This window comes from Planococcus citri, chromosome 4, assembly GCF_950023065.1.
Source record: "Planococcus citri chromosome 4, ihPlaCitr1.1, whole genome shotgun sequence".
Lineage (NCBI taxonomy): Eukaryota > Metazoa > Arthropoda > Insecta > Hemiptera > Pseudococcidae > Planococcus > Planococcus citri.
In genome coordinates, this window is record NC_088680.1 from 16,025,640 (window position 1) to 16,042,083 (window position 16,444).

The window sequence follows — 16,444 nt, forward strand, 5'->3', positions numbered from 1 at the left end:
CAAAAAACTCCGGAACTACTCGTTTCACGTACATTTTTCAAATTTTTTGGCTCTATTCCAAAATACTCGTAGATCCATAACCGTGACATTGACACCGCGAAAACGGGACACCTTGTATAAATATTTTTTTTCTAGTTCATTCGGTTACTGTTATACACAGATAAAATGGCGTTCGCTTGGCCGTACACATAGTATAGATCGTGGCGCGGATAAAAAAGGTAAAAACCAGTTTGAGCGAAAGAATTCATTAAAATAGAGATATACACAAGACCAACCTGTGTCTTCTCCAAAGTTCCCAACTGATAAAACCTTGCAGAGCTGGATTACTTTCAGTTACCAAGCTCCCTCCTCGACTTTCACAGAATGTCTTCGCGTCTCGTAAATTCAACGGTTGACGATTGTAGAAGATGTAGCATTTACCATTGTACGTGGCCGTGCTGCCGGGGGGTTGGTCCCTGAATTGTGGACAACGTTCGATGGGTAAAGCCTGCGAAAAAATTAGAAAATTTTATTCTCCGTTACAACAATTACATTACATAGGTACACAGATACACGAGTAATGATAATTTGCCAATGATAATACCAGGGCACTGGGCAAGTAGATACTTTTCATTTTATACTAATGCTATATTACTAGATGAATATTTTTCAATTCATTATGAATAAGATAGGTACAGGTAGACTGTACTTGTAGGAGAGTATCAAAGGTTACCATAGGTAAGTAATTTATATGCGACTCGTTTCAACGAGATTTTCGTTTCGCTTCGGTTCGTGATTAGAATACGACGCGATAATGACCTTTTTTCTATTCGTCGATTTACGTATATCCTTATGCATACGTAATAAAATAAATCGCGTTATGTTTTATGAAAGTTTCTTTTAATCTATCCGCAATTCCGTATGTTCGAATTGAATTGAATTTCTATAGCGATTATTTTTGTACAAATAAGTACTATTTTTCCCTGCCCATAACTTTTCTCTCTTATAAGTGTAATGAAGTCGCATTCAATCGTTGAATACGTTGGAGAATTGCGACCAAATTTGGTGGAAATGTTCATTTTGAGTTGAAAATTGGTCAGAAAAGATTTCAGCTCCGAAAGTATTCTCGAAGGGGAAATGTGGGTCCTTAAAAAGAGGAGTCAATTTCGAAAAAATCCAAATTTTTTCCCCTAACCTCCATTTGACTTTCTTTGGGGTGGGGGGATAGCACAGTTTCAAAATATGGTATTATTTGTCATTGCCATCAAAATCCAAGACCCCTTTTAAGTATCTGCTACAGGGTGTCTAAAAAATCTACCAGACAAAAAAATCGTGACTTTTTCATGACCTATTTTTCACATTTTTACCGCGTAAAAATACCCCCCCCCCCAAATTAAATAATATGAAACTGTGAGGAAAATTTTTTTAATTTGTAAAAAAGTAAATTTTTCAGTTTTTTCATTTTTCTGATTTTTTGAAAAAATTTTCCATTGTTTTTTCATTTAGGGGGGGTTTTGAAAAAATTTTCATGTGTGTTTCGAGCAAAATTCACGACTTTTCATGGCTTTTATGACCGTAAGACTGCTATTACTAACTGTTGAAAATTTTCAATTTGCACGTTTTTAGGTAAATTAGTATTTTGAGAATTTTTTCTTCTCAAATTTTTTGCATTAATTTAGCCAAAACGTCGAAAGATTTAATTTCTGAAACTGGGGAAATATTTTGGAACGCAGGGGTACCAATTTTTTGGTCAACATTGTAAATTTAAAAAAAAAAACAAAGAAATCAATTTTTGGCTTTTTTTCGTTTTTTTTTTTTTTTTTTGAAATTGGCATTAATGGCAAAAAATTGACATCACTGTATTCCAAAATTTTCCCCAGGTTCAGAAATGATAACTTCGGATGTTTCGGCTTAATTAATATGAAATATTTCCAAATAAAAAATTTTCAAAACACAAATTTACCCAAGAATAGACGATTTTTAATTTTTCAATCTTTCAGTAGAACCCAAAAAGTAGTCCTGGATTTCAATGAGAATGGCCTATGTCGAAGCATAATTTAAAATACTATCTTTTGAAACTAGACCATTTTTCCCAAAACAGGTTGGGTGAGGGCTATAGCGAAAAAAATACGATTTTTCAAAAATGTTCCCCTTTGAGGACCCACATTTCCCTTCCAAGAGCACCTACAGAGCTAACGTATTTTCTGAGCAACTTTCAACTCAAAATGAAAGTCTCCACTGAATTTGGTCAAAATCTTCCAGTAATTTTTTTTTACGATCCACCCTATTCAACCATACAGGAAAAGCTATAAAAAAAATAGGTAAGTAAAAAGTTGATTTTCAAAATTTAAAGACCACTCTTTTTGACACCTTTTTGGACAAAAAAAATAGTATGAATGTCTTTTGGTAAATTACACGAGTAAAAAGGGAGAAGAAGAAGTCCCAGATGTCCCTTCAAAAAAAAAAACACAAAACAATATTACGTTCATTTTCAAAAATTTTGTGGTCACATTGACTTTTTCAACTCATGAAAAGAACACCAAGAGATCGCCAGAAATGATGAAAAAATTTGAGCCCATTCAAACCACCTTTTTCAGCCCATTCCAAGTCTCACGTGCCTCAAAATTAGAGTATTTTGGCATTTCAATTTATCGATCAAATTCTTAAATTAGGAGAATTTTCGTTGTTTTCAAAAATTTTGGATCACACACCCTCTCACCCAGAACAAGAGCTAGAAAAGCCTACGCAGTAACAAAATCTTCAAGAACGGAGAAAAACAAGTCTTTGACAATTTTAACAAAAGGAACGACTTTTAACAGATTTCTCCAAAAAAAAAAAATTGAAAAAAAATTCAACTTTTTGGAATTTTCTGCATAAAAAAAACAACAATTTCTAATTTTGGTAATTGTTAGCAAAAAAGTGAGACCTTTGGTTAATTTTTGAATAAAGCGACTCTTGAGCAATTTTAATAAAAAAGCGAGAATATATTTTTTCAAAAAGCAAGACTTTTACAATTTCAAAAAAAACTGGAATTCTTTGAGAATTTTTGACAAATGAAATAATTTTTTTGGAAAAGGGAACACTTTTCTACAATGTTTTGGTAAAAAAAAAACGTTAATTTTTGCTAATTTTTTGATAAAAAAGCAAGACATTTCAAATATAGAATTTTTGTAAATTTTTGGCCAAAAGCAAAAATGCAAGACTATAACAATAAGGAAGCTTTTCCGAAATTTTTGTAGAAAAATCAAGATGTTTTTGGCAATTTTTGAGAAAAAAAAGCAAAGATTTTGACATGTTGGAAAAAAATTGAAATTTTTGAGTTATTTTGCTAAAAAGCGAGATTATTTTTGTAAATTTTCAACAAAAAAAACACGATTATGTCAATTATGGCAAAATTCTTGACTTTTTGACAATTAGTGACTAAAAATAATACTTTTAAGCAATTTTTATCGAGAAAGCAAATTTTTTTCAATTTTTTGGTGAAAAGACGAAATTTTTGGCGTTTTTTTTTTTTTTTTTTAGCAAAGGTGCTTCTACAACATTAGATATCCGCTCTATAGAATTGGCTTCATGCCCCCCTCAGTGGAAATTTCCATCTCACCTCATTTTCGGATTAAACGAATCAAGTTACCCCGATTTCAACTCCTTTCGCGTATATTTTAATTTTATATAGGCCTACTCCTCTTTTCATATAAAAATCTGAAATTTGAAACGCTGAGCTAAATGATCGCCAAAAAAATCCATATCAGGGATATTCACATTCAGCTCTCAGAGTTCAGTATCTCAGCTGCGCAACTATTTTGAACTGCTTCACCGCAGGTAAGTATAAGAACTCGTATTTTACTTTATTCAATAAAAATTTCGTAGAACAGCTTCGGATTGCGTTACGTAATTCAAATTTTCAACGAAAACACAAAAAAGAACAACCCATTGGATCTATACTAGCCTACATTTGCACCTAAATCAATAAAAAATGAAGTGAACAAATTTTTTTACGCTGAATCATAGTTGCAATCGTCATACGAAGCATGCTTCAATAAAGCACGCAAGCACAAACTCATTTTAAAAACCATATTTCGCCAGTAAGCATGCATTGCATTGTACCTAGTACATACGTAGGAATCATCACATCTTATTAAATATTGTTTTTTTTGTAGTCATTAAGCATACGTTAGGTTGAAATCTTATACCTTGATTTTATACCTACAGCTGCGCTTTGTTTACTCAAGCTCGAGGGTATCTTATTGGAAAAGAGTGTAAAGGGGGAAAATGTGAATTCAACCAAATTTTCAAAGAATATCGAATTCATTATAGTTTCAGTATTTCTTCGAGTCAAGTTTAATAATCAAGTAACATTGCTTTTGTAATAGAAAAATGCCCAAGTTCGGATTGATCTTGTTTTTTTTTCGCGATGATCACGTTTGGTAGGTTATTACTCAAGTACCTTTATTATTACGGGTAATACTGATTTTAAAGCCTGTTTTTCAATTTTTTTATAGTTCAGGCTGAAAGTTCGAAACATTACAAAATAATCCCATCAGAGTGATTTTTAGTTGGTCTCAAATTCTGTGATATTTTGAAGCAATTTTTCAAAATAACTCAGTCCTTCACTTTTTTCAGAGTCAAATATCTCCTATGAGGTTGAGACCTCCAAAAAATTAGTTTTTTTTTGGCACTTTACCTCGCTCAAAAAGTATGCTTTGACAGAATTTACCGTCCTAGAGATGCCCCAATTGGGCGAAATTTTTTTTCATTGCCCTATTTGGATTTAGCGAGTCAAATTACCCCAATTTTTAATCCTTTTACTATGAATTAGCTTTCAAATACCTCCCCATACCTGGAAATCTGCAATTTTTCTTGAAAAATCCATTCAAAAAAATCAAATATCGAAAAATTGAGCCGAATAATCGGCACTGTACGCATTTTACCTCGTTCAATTGAAATTTCGTACTTATAACTGCTTCGAATCATGTTACACGATTCAAATTTTCGACACCTGCGTTTGCATCTTGTATGCTGAATCATTGTTATTCAGCCTCAGCGAATCATTACATCACACGTGTTTTTTTTCGTATAACACATCTTATCGTTAAAATCTCTGGGCTTCATTTTGCAGATGATTTCTGTTCACTTGACGGTTTCTTATTGGAAAGGGCAAGGGGTGAAAAAAAAACTTCTCGCAAATTTTGAACGTCTATCGAATTCATTTGTAGTTGAATATTTCCTCGAGTTAAGTTTTATACAATCAAAGTACATGGTTTCGTTATTAAAAAATGTCCAAGTTCGAATTGATTTTGATTTTTTTCGCGATCATCACTTTTGGTAAGTTTTCCTATCGAAAATCTGAGGACACCTGGACAATACTAAATTCATTTTTACACAACTTCGGTTACATTATCCGTTTTTTAAGCATCGTTTTCAATTTTCAATTTCAATCTTGGTTTTTTGTTTCATTTTATAACAGACGCATTCAATTTTGGCCACGCCGACCCCCTCACAACGGAGCAAATCCAGAATAATATAGAGACCTTATTAAAAGAATTCGGTAGAATAATAGGATCCGATGCAGCAACCAATACGCAAGGTTATTTAGCAGCTTTAGAAGCAAGTGAGTTCGCATTAGCAATTTATTTCAAAATGTCACACTTCACACTAGCACACAAAGTAATAGGTACCTACCTAATGATATTAATGAACGTATTTTTTTCATTTCAGAAAAATTCACAAGTAACTATGATATCTACTGACTTTTTAAGAAACATTTTCACAAAAAAAAATCTTATTTGCGTACTTAACGAATATTAATTTAAAATTTGCAGAATTAGATTTGTTGACAAGTTACGTGGAAGCTGATTTTAATCAGTATGAGAAGTACTTCAAAAATAATAGTTATTACAAAAGTCTCGAACAGAAAAGAGAAGATTTAAAAAGTACGTTCAATTGAAAAAACCGACCATTTAAAATTAATCGAGAAAAAGAAATTCAAAACCAGCAGCATTCACTTATACAAACATTTGTCGCAACACAAAAGTTATTTCTAATCATTGGTACATTTTATTTCATTTTTCAGCCGCTTTGAATACCTATTTGGGCACATTTCCAGAAGGTAAACGTTTTTCAAGTAATTTAACGATACATCATCAATCATGTACCTATCAGACATTTCAATTTAATTCTATTTGTTTTAGGCACTGCAGAAAATGCTATTCCACTGTCAGGTAAAGTACCTAACAAATAAATAAATTTAAAAAAAATAATAGCGATAAATACTTATTATTAGTTATTTAAAATGAAAAAACAAACGCAAAAATTCTTCGTGAAAATATGTAATCCCATTACTATCAACGAACCAGCTCTTAAAAGGCTTTAGCAGTTTTTAAAAAAATTGCAATATAGAATCTTTCTTTTTTCTAGCGCTGCATGAGAAAATCTCGTAGAATTTTCAAAGTACTTACTTTATGACTAATAAATCTTTTTATTTATGCAGGTTTGATTAAGACTTTGAAAACTAATATGGGTGTATAATAACCTACAATTCATTATTCAAGAGAAAATCATTTGAGTAGGTAATTTATTACTGAAATTTTTCATATTTTTTAAGCATTAGAATTCAATTATCATTGTATTTTACATATTATTATCAATATTATGAGTTAAGTATAGGGTCACGGGTGGTTAGTTGTCAAAAAAAAAAGTTTTTTGAAGTTTCTGAAGCCATTTATGAATATTTTTTTGCGGTTTTGGGCTCATTTGAAAGCTTGATTCTTTGCGCATATTTTCTTTTTTTAAAATTGAATTTTGGTTCATGTGATGAATAGTTAATGGTGGATTTAGTGAGATACTTTTTTGTGACAACTAACAACCACCCCTGTTGTAAGTTGTCAAACACGCATTCACTATTGATTAAAAAAAACTTACAATTCAATTTTCAAAAATTTTCAAAAAGATAACACGTGAGAAGGACTAAACTTTTAGATAAACCCAAAAACTTGAAAAAATATCCATAAACGACTTAAAAATTGACTGGTCATTCTTTGAATTTTTTTTTGCGTAGGTAAATCGATCAATGCAACTTTTTATTCGTTTTACAGAATGAAAGGCAGAAAAAAATGATTCAATAATGCAATAGATAATTTTCTAAAAATATTTTCCCACTTTGATGCATATTTTGGTAAACTATCTCATTGACAACTAACAATATTCCCTTTTTTGACAACTAACAACTTCTCGTTTTTCATCTTTGTACCAAAAAATTTTATTCATTTCAAAATTTTTTGTAATTGAACATGTGATTACTGAATCCGTGATAAAATTTCCTTTAAATTGATGTATAATTTATTTACTTTTGACATATTTTTGATGTTTAAAAACGAAAAGTTCCAATTTAACATGTGTAACTTCGCACCTGTAAAATCACTTTTTTCAAAACTGTATCTCCAAATAAAAAGCTATGTAGCCAATTTTGCATGTTGGAACATTAGTAGGTATAGCATGAAGTTATTATGAAGGTTTCGTGGAGATAGCGTTCATGTATCCTTTTAAAAACGCAATTTGACAACTAACAATTATTGACAACTAACCACCCGTGACCCTATTTATCGCATTATTAGCGCTTCTCTATCATTAAGTGGGTATGTTTATTTATTATTATTATTATTATAAAGAAATGAGTTAATTATTATCAAGGATGTGATCAACATACATATATGCACATGAAATAGAATAGGTATACTTGCATTTCAAACGTGTACATATTTAAGGCAAAATCGTAAAAAATGAAAAATAAGCGAAAAAAATTCGGTTTTCTCTGGTTTATTTTACTCATCACTTCGGGATTCGCAAAAAACATATGATTTTATAGCGAAAGGAATCAACACAAAAAATATGTGAATGCAGTACTTATTATGCATAAGAATTGCATCCTTGTTAATAACCACATATGGAGGAGGTGTGGGTAATTGGCGTTAATGACTTAATGAGATATCAAGTCGAATAATTTTAATTTTATTTTCAATAATATATATTCGTTGCAAGCAAAATAAGTTTATTTGTACCTTCTTTCTTTCATCTCCACACAACAATGAAACAACTCAAAAATCAAGTTAAATTGATTCAAAAAATGAAATTATTGGGATCGATTTTTCTTCAAGTGCTCATTGTCTGGAAATTAAAATTCGCAATCGAGAGAAAAATGGTTAGGAACAAAATTAATCTGCATAAAATTTTTGAAAAACAAAAGTTGCTATCATTTTACACCTAAGGTCAATCTTGAGCTCAGATGAAGGTTCTTGAAAGTTAAGACCTTTGCCTAAGTAAGTAAAGGTATAGATAGCTGAAAATCTGGGTTTCACCTGAAAATACTTTTTTTTTGAAGGTCACTTGATCAGGAGAATCTAGAAAATGTAATAAAATTCAAATTTTTGTTGGAGAAGGAGGGGAGAGGGTAAAACAACTCAAAAAAGCTGTTTCAAGGGCAATTTTCAAAATCTATCGAGAAATTTGATTATTTATTTTTTTTTTTTGAAAAAAGTGAACGAATATGAACGAATTCTTTCAATTCAACTCCCACACATCAACAACTAGAAAATTTTCAAACCATTCTGGAACTTCCACTTTCAAGTGATTTTTCAATTTTCTCCAGACATTTCAAATCACTCTGAAAAGGTCAAGAATAAACTTCAGGACCTAAAATTTGAATTGGCGCATGTTGAACAACTTCTAGACCATTTCAGATGGTTACTGTGAGATTTCAAGGGCGCTAGTTCAAAAGTAAATTCTTGAGCAATTTGTAAAATCCAAAAAAAAATTGAAAAAAAATCAAGAAGTCTTCATAAAAGATATCACGAGCGGGTTTTCCGTTGAAAAATCGTCCGACGAAAGGACACAGGTTCTAAAATTCATTTTTAACCATTCCAGCACGATTTGCAATTTTTGGAGAACTTTGAAAACTGGTTCCTGGAACCAATTTTGAAAAATTCGAAGCCAAATCTGAGTGGATTGAATTACGATGAATGAAAACAATCACGTCGATTAGTTGCCTATTTTCAAAACCGGAAGGGGCAACCCCAGTTTGAAAATTCAAAATATTGAAATTTGAAGGACACTGCAAATTTGGCAGATTTAGAAATTTTAAAACCTATATCACAACAACTCGAGTTGAAAATGAAGTGGGACCCATCGATTCCACTCCTTATTTTTCTTCAAAATGATCGAGTTTATTCAAACCAGAACTTTCTGGGCGTTAAAATATTTTTATTTTCCAAGAGAACAACAGAACTTGAAAAAAAGTAGTATGTATTTCATCAGTAATAATTTTGATTAAAAAGGTGAGATTTTTTGGAAATTTTGGCAAAAGACAGAACCTTTCCAGCTATTTTGAATAAAAGCAGAACTTCTCAAACGGATAAAAAATCAACACCTTTTTAAATGTTCGGCATAAAAAAACAAGATATTTCTTTAAAATTTCAAAAAAAATTAAGATTTTTAAAAAAACGACAATTTTTAGTAATTTTGTTAAAAACCGAGAATTTTTGACAATTTTTGGCGAAATGCAATACTCTGACAATTTCAGCAAAAAAATAGGCATTTTTGGTAATTTTTGAGAAAAAAAGCAAAGATTTTGACTGCTTGGAAAAAAAGTGACATTTTTGAGAAATTTTAGATTTTTTGTAAATTAAAAAAAAAAGCAAGACTTTGTCAATTTTAGCCAAAGTCTTGACATTTCAACTATTCCACGCAATCTGTGTGTCGAAAAAGCAAGTTCTTTTTCAATTTTTTGGTGAAAAAGCGAAACTTTTGGCGTTTTTTTTTTTATAGCAGGGGTGTTTCAAAAACATTGGAATCCGCCCTAGAATTGGTCTCATTTGGTCGAAATTTCTTTCTCGCCACAATGTTTGGATAAAACGAGTCGAGTTACCCCGATTTCAACTCCTTCCGCGAAAATTTTGTTTTTATAAACACCTCTTTTAATCTGAAATTTTTCATGAAAAATCTGGTCAAAAAATCAAATTCTGAAAAACTTAGCTGAATGATAGTAAAAAATCCATCACAGAAATATTCAGGTATAGCTGGGCTCGGTACAATTATTTTGAACTGCTTCACCAGGTAGGAACTCGTAGGTATTTTACTTTATTTAATCGAAATTTCGTACAACAGCTTCGGATTACGTTACATACTTCAAATTTTCAACGAAAACACGAAAAAGAACAATGTATTAGATCCACGAGTATACTATGTACTACATTTGCACCTAAATCAATAGCAAATGAAGTCAGCAAAGTTTTGTACGCTGAATCATTGTGGCAATCGTCATACAAAGCATATTTCAATAAAGCACGCAAGCACAAACTCATTTTAAAAAACATATTTCGCAAGTAAGCTGTTTTTTCCCTAGGAATTAAGCATACGTTAGGTTGAAATCTCATACCTCGAGTACATATTATACCTACAGCTGCGCTTTGTTTACTCGAGCTCGAGGGTATCATTTATCGGAAAAGAGTATTAAGGGGGAAAGTGGTGTGAATTCTACCAAACTTTCAAAGAATATCGAATTCATTATAGTTTCGGTATTTCTTCGAGTCAAGTTTAATAATCAAGGAACATTGCTTTTGTAATAGAAAAATGTCCAAGTTCGAATTGATTTTGGTTTTTTTCACAATCATCACTTTTGGTAAGGTTTACCTACAGTATCGAAAATCTCAGGACTGAGCTCACCTCGAAAATATTAAATTCATTTTCAAACAACTTCGGTTCCATTATCAGTTTTTTAGCATCGTTTTCAATTTTCAATTTCAATTATTTTTTTATTTATTTTTTTGTTTTTACTTTATTGTAATCTCAGACTTTTTTTTTTGAAGGTCACCATCAGGAGAATCTGGTGAATGTAAAATTTCAATTTTTGTTGGAGGAGTTGGAAATTTTGGCAAAAGACAGAACCTTTCAGCAATTTGTAATAAAAGCAAAACTTATATTAAACGGATAAAAAACCAATACTTTTTAAATGATCCACAAAAAAAAACCAGAAATTTCTTTAAAATTTTGGAAAAAATAGAGATTTTTCGACGATTGTTGCAAAAATGAGACTTTCTAACAATTTTGACAAAAAACGGGAGCTTTTTCGTCAATAAAGGAAGAAAACATGGCAATTTGGCAGAACATTAAACTGTTTTGGCAATTCTGGCAAAAACACGATTTTTTGCAATTTTGTCAAAAAATATATTTTATTGGTGCTTTTGGCAAAAAATAGTTAATTGGAAATTTTAAGCATTAAAAACAGAACTTTTCAAGATGCCAAGGCAAAAAGCTTATTGCGGATGTTTTGGAAAAAAACAGAGATATTTGCAGTTTAATCAAGAATTATACAGAACTTTTTGACAATTGGCAAAAATGAGACTTTCCAACAATCTTGGGAAAAACAGAACCTTTTTGACAATTTTGACAAAAAATAGGAATTTTAGACCAAATTTGACAACAAATGAGACTTTTAGACAATTTTGACAAAAAATGAAATTTTTATTCAATTCCGGCAAAAAAAAAGAGATTTTTAGACAACTTTGACAAAAAATGAACTTTTATTCAATTTTGGCTAGAGAAGAAAATGATATTTTTAGAACATTTTGACAAAAAATGAGATTTACTTTGAACAAAAAATAAGATTTTTAGACAATTTTGACAAAACATGAGAATTTTCTTTTGTCAATATCTCCCCCCCCCCCCAGGAGGCCGAAAAATTTTGAAAAAAGTCACGTTGATAGACACATGTTTCCTCCATATGTTTTGGGTGAATTCCGAATTTTTTATTCAAAACTCGTTGAAGTATGATTTTTTCCCCGAAAAAAAACGTTTTTTGGCCATAGTGGTCAAGGGGTTGGGGTGGGGAAATTTTTTTTGGCTCCAAAATGTTTTTTAAAGGCATCCAACAATGCTTCATCAAGAGAACAGGAGAATTTCACCTATCTTATCCGGGAATACCCTTTGTTGACAAGTTACGTATTAGATGCTTTTAAACAGTATGAGAACTCTACATACATGCACATTTACACAAGATATTCGTACTTCATCAATAAAATATCATCGAACTACTTCAAATCGCGTGACGTGATCAAAATTTTCCGTTTAATACCAATATTTCGTACTCTTCAACCAACTCGCGCCTAAATAAATAAAAAATTAATCATAGATACCTACAGTCTACACAGCACACTGAATCATTGTCGTAATATCCATAAATAATAGCAAGAACAATCTTTATTCGTCGCAAACTGCATGAGAAAAATTGTCACGCTCGCATATATCATACCTAGGTACCTAAAAAATTTTTACCAAATTTTATCAGTTTTTCAAATTTACTTTTTCTCCAAACCAAGTCAAGTTCAGTGATCAGAATACGTCACCTTTGCAATAGAAAAAATGTTCAAGTTCGTCCTGATTTCAGTTTTATTCGCAGTCGGTATTTTTGGTAAGCATTCTCATTTTTATTTTGAGCATTGTATAGTTTTGTTTTGAAGTCGCATAATTAGGTACACTATAGGCAACTTTTTTTGACCTTTTTTTTTGTGTTTTGGTTGAAAATGGGCTAAATCGATACTTTAGACCCTAAAACAAAAAACAGAGTGGGGTTTTTCAATTCGAGTTGTTTTTGTGGTCAGGAGAGACTGTCAAAGTTGCAAAAATGGCTGTTTTTGCCCTAATTCACGAGTTTGTACCGACATCAGTATTGTTTTTCGAAATAAAACCAAGGTCATTTTCGGATTCTACACACTTTTTCAAGTAAACAACTTTCCTCGTTTTTTGAAGTTTCAAGCGCAATTGAAAAACCCCACTAAGTACCGATTAAGCCCATTTTCAAACCGAACACAAATATGCAGTTGCCTAGTGTCATTTATTATCTATACCTGATGTATTTTTACAAAAAAAAGGTAGACGTGTGGTTAATCCCCCTACTGCAAAACAAGCAAAGGCAATAATAAAGACCTTGTTTGAAAAGTTCGTTGATATAATAGGAGACGGTGCCAGAGTAAATACAGAAGCTCATCTAAGATGCTTCAACGCTAGTAAGTGGGCACATATGCTATAATAATTTTCTATTTCAAATAAATGTGCATCTAAAGAAAACATGATAAGTAATTCACGTGCCTACATTTTTTTTTGCTTTTCAGAAAAGTTTGACAGTATGACCAATTTTTTAAACATTTTCTTTAGCAAGCCGAAGCAAAATTGTATTCTTAATTGGTACGCCAAATTGACGAATTTTTTTGAAATTGTAGGTTTATATTTGCTCACGGATTTCGCTTCAGATACATTTAATCAGTATAAGACGTACTTCCAACTAGCTGATTATTACATTAATGATACCGGAGACAAAAGGACACAATTATCGAGTATGTTGAATGTAAAAAAAATTTCTACCTACTCAAATTTAAAAAAAAAAAAACGCATTTTTTATTGTTTTTAATCATTGGTCTGGTTTTATTTCATTTTACAGACGCTCTGAGTAGCTATTTGGGATCATACGCAGAAGGTAAGCGTAGATAAAATAATGCATGTATGCAATCCAAGTGCCTACACTGTATACTTGACAATCCATATAGTATAAGCTCACAAAGAGGTATCTTAATAATTCAATTCCTTTTTTTTTTTTTTTTAGGCACACCACTTATTCTTTTGAAAGGTAATATAAAATAATAATCTCTAAAAAAATACGTATTCTACAAAAAAAAAACATTCCTCCATCAACAATATTAATTTAAGGTGGTAAAAAAGTTACACGTACCTATAGGTACTAATTTTATATTCAATAATTATTGACCATTGTTTTTTCTACACAGCTGAAATTGAAGCTTTGCAAGAAAAACTTTGATTCGTCGAATCATCTTATTGTTAGATATCATTTTTATTCATTTTATGACACCTATCAAATACGGGGGAGGGATCAGAATAATCAAAGTAAAATTACATTTTTTTAATATGCATTCGTTATCTCTAATAATTGTAATTTACTTAGTTGTTAATAAATTCATCACTTTTCTGTACCTACCAATTTTATTGCAACTGATCACAAAATTCTGAATTTTTTTTTACTGAATTTTGTCCTTTACCGGAAATTTTATAACCTTTTTGGAGGTTTTCAGAGATTTTAATGTTTTTTGGAAGTTCTTAGATCGCTTCAACACGTTTTTATTTTTTTCCATGCACTTTTGGCAAATTTTGCTTTAATTTCGTTATTTTTTGTCAACTTTTTCTGGTATATTTTTACATTATTTTAACGCGTTTTTACCCTTTCTTTTCTATTATTACGGTGATTTAGAATATTTTTAATAAGTTTTTCAGCATGTTTATATCGCTTTAACACGTTTTCAACATTTTTCCAAGTATTTTTTTTATATACAAATTTTACAAAAATTTCATAATAAAATTGAGTCAAAATTTCATTAGTATGACTCAAAAGTAGTGCTCGGTGGCTTTTATTTCCAAGTGGAAAGAGCTGGCGAGATGAATGAAAAAACTGGTTTGGTCAAAAAATACAAATTGGTTTTTATTGACGCAATGTATTCTACACACTAAAGCGACAAAAATGTTGATACGATCTTTTTGAAACCGGTTCAATAATTTGCAACCAGATACCCAAAAATTGTAGATGGAGAAAAAAAGCTTGAAACAAAAGTTGTAGAGCGTGAAAAATTACACAGTTCTGTCTGATCGCATTTTGAAACCGGTTCAACATTGGTTTGCTTTTAGCAACCAGTTTTTGACAATCGCCTAAAAATTAGAGATGAAGAAAAAAACTCGAAACAAAAGTTGTAGAAATGTAGAGCATGCAAAGTTGAACCATTTTTGCTGATCAGATTTTGAAACCGGTTCATTAATTCGCAACCAGTTATCGAAAACTATGTAAAAATTGAAAATGGAGAAAATAGCTTGAAACAAAAGTTGTAGGGGGTGAAAAATTACACAATTCTGTTCAATCACATTTTGAAACCGGCTCAACATTGGTTCGCATTTAGCAACCAGTTTTTAGACAATCACCTAAAAATTGAAGATAGAGAAAAAAACTTGAAACGTAAGTTGTAGAGCGTGAAAAATTGAACCATTTTTGCTGATCAGATTTTGAAAATGGTCAATTAATTTGGAACCAGGCAACTCTCGATGGCTTGCTGCGAATTAATGAACCGGTTTTAAAATCTGATTAGCGAAAATATTTGTTGTTCAAATTTCACACTCTACAACTCATGTTTCAAACTTTTCTCTCTATCTCCAATTTTTAGGCGATTACGAAAAACTGGTAGCTAAATTCGAACCAAAATGAACCGGTTTCAAAATGTGATTAGACAAAATTGTGTAATTCTTCACGCTCTACAACTTTTGTTTCGAGCTTTTTTTCCCTATCTACAATTTTTGGGTAGTTTTTGTTGACTGTTTGCAAATTATTAGACAAAATTTGACAAAAAATGAGATTTTTAGACCATTTTGACTGACAAAAAATAAGATTTTTTGACAATTGTGACAAAAAATGAGATTTACTTTGAACAAAAAATAAGATTTTTAGACATTTTTGACAAAACATGAGATTTTTAGACAAATTCGACAAAAAATGATATTTTTAGACAATAATTTTGGCAAGAAAAGGAGATTTTTAGACAATTTTGGCAAGAAAATGAGATTTTTAGACCATTTTGACAAAAAATAAGATTTTTAGACAATTGTGACAAAACATGAGATTTTTAGACAAATTCGACAAAAAATGAGATTTTTAGACAATTTATTTTGGCAAGAAAATGAGATTTTTGGACCATTTTGACAAGAAATGAGATTTTTAGACAATTGCGACAAAAAATGAGATTTACTTTGAACAAAAAAATAATATCTTTAGACAATTTTGACAAAACATGAGAGTTTTAGACAAATTTGACAAAAAAATGAGATTCTTGGACAAATTTGGCAAAATAAGAGATTTTTAGACCAATTTTGACAAAAAAAATGAGATTTTTTAGACAACTTTGACAAGAAATAGGATTTTTAGACAATTTTGACAAAACATGAGATTTTTAGACAAATTTGACAAAAAATGAGATTTTTATACAATTTTGACCAAAATGGAACTTTCTTGACAGTTTTTTGAACATTTAAACAACTTTTACAAAAAATGCAACATTTTTCAAAAAATTTCAATTTTTCTCATTTCTATAACTAACGTATCTGAATAATTTAATCGCAATTCTCTCTCAATAAATTCACTACAGACAAAAAAAATTCCACCCAACTGAGTACATCACTGTTCACATCAAAGCACTCGTATTACGACATCACTTCATCCAATCCACTCAATCTACTCTGCACGACAATGCAACAACTTCAAAAAAACACACACACACATTCCAATACCTCATCTCCTGCGGTATACTCTTCTCTCGATGAGTTTGACATTATATGCAATGACTCATCACGTCGCCGATTCGATCTCCATAGA

At 30.9% G+C, this 16,444-nt stretch overlaps 1 protein-coding gene and 2 long non-coding RNA genes across 8 annotated transcripts in view; 2 read left to right on the forward strand and 1 right to left on the reverse strand.

Annotated features, from left to right (window-relative positions):
* The window catches only part of LOC135845675 (sushi, von Willebrand factor type A, EGF and pentraxin domain-containing protein 1), a 165,774-nt gene that overhangs the window by 15,940 nt on the left and 133,390 nt on the right, over nucleotides 1-16,444 (reverse strand). For all 5 annotated transcript variants that reach the window (XM_065364446.1, XM_065364442.1, XM_065364443.1 and 2 more), the window contains one exon: nucleotides 276-487. In XM_065364446.1, the coding sequence (XP_065220518.1) occupies nucleotides 276-487 (212 nt within the window). The remainder of the gene's footprint in view (nucleotides 1-275; nucleotides 488-16,444) is intronic.
* Nucleotides 4,116-5,587, forward strand: LOC135845679 (uncharacterized). Of its 2 annotated transcripts, none has more exons than XR_010558798.1 (2): nucleotides 4,116-4,403; nucleotides 5,444-5,587. It is a non-coding gene; the product is annotated as an uncharacterized LOC135845679 (long non-coding RNA). The 2 variants fall into 2 exon arrangements; XR_010558797.1 differs by lacking the exon at nucleotides 4,116-4,403 and adding an exon at nucleotides 4,813-5,301.
* LOC135845677 (uncharacterized) lies at nucleotides 5,788-8,007 on the forward strand. The gene is made up of 4 exons (XR_010558795.1): nucleotides 5,788-5,909; nucleotides 6,050-6,085; nucleotides 6,168-6,197; nucleotides 6,467-8,007. It is a non-coding gene; the product is annotated as an uncharacterized LOC135845677 (long non-coding RNA).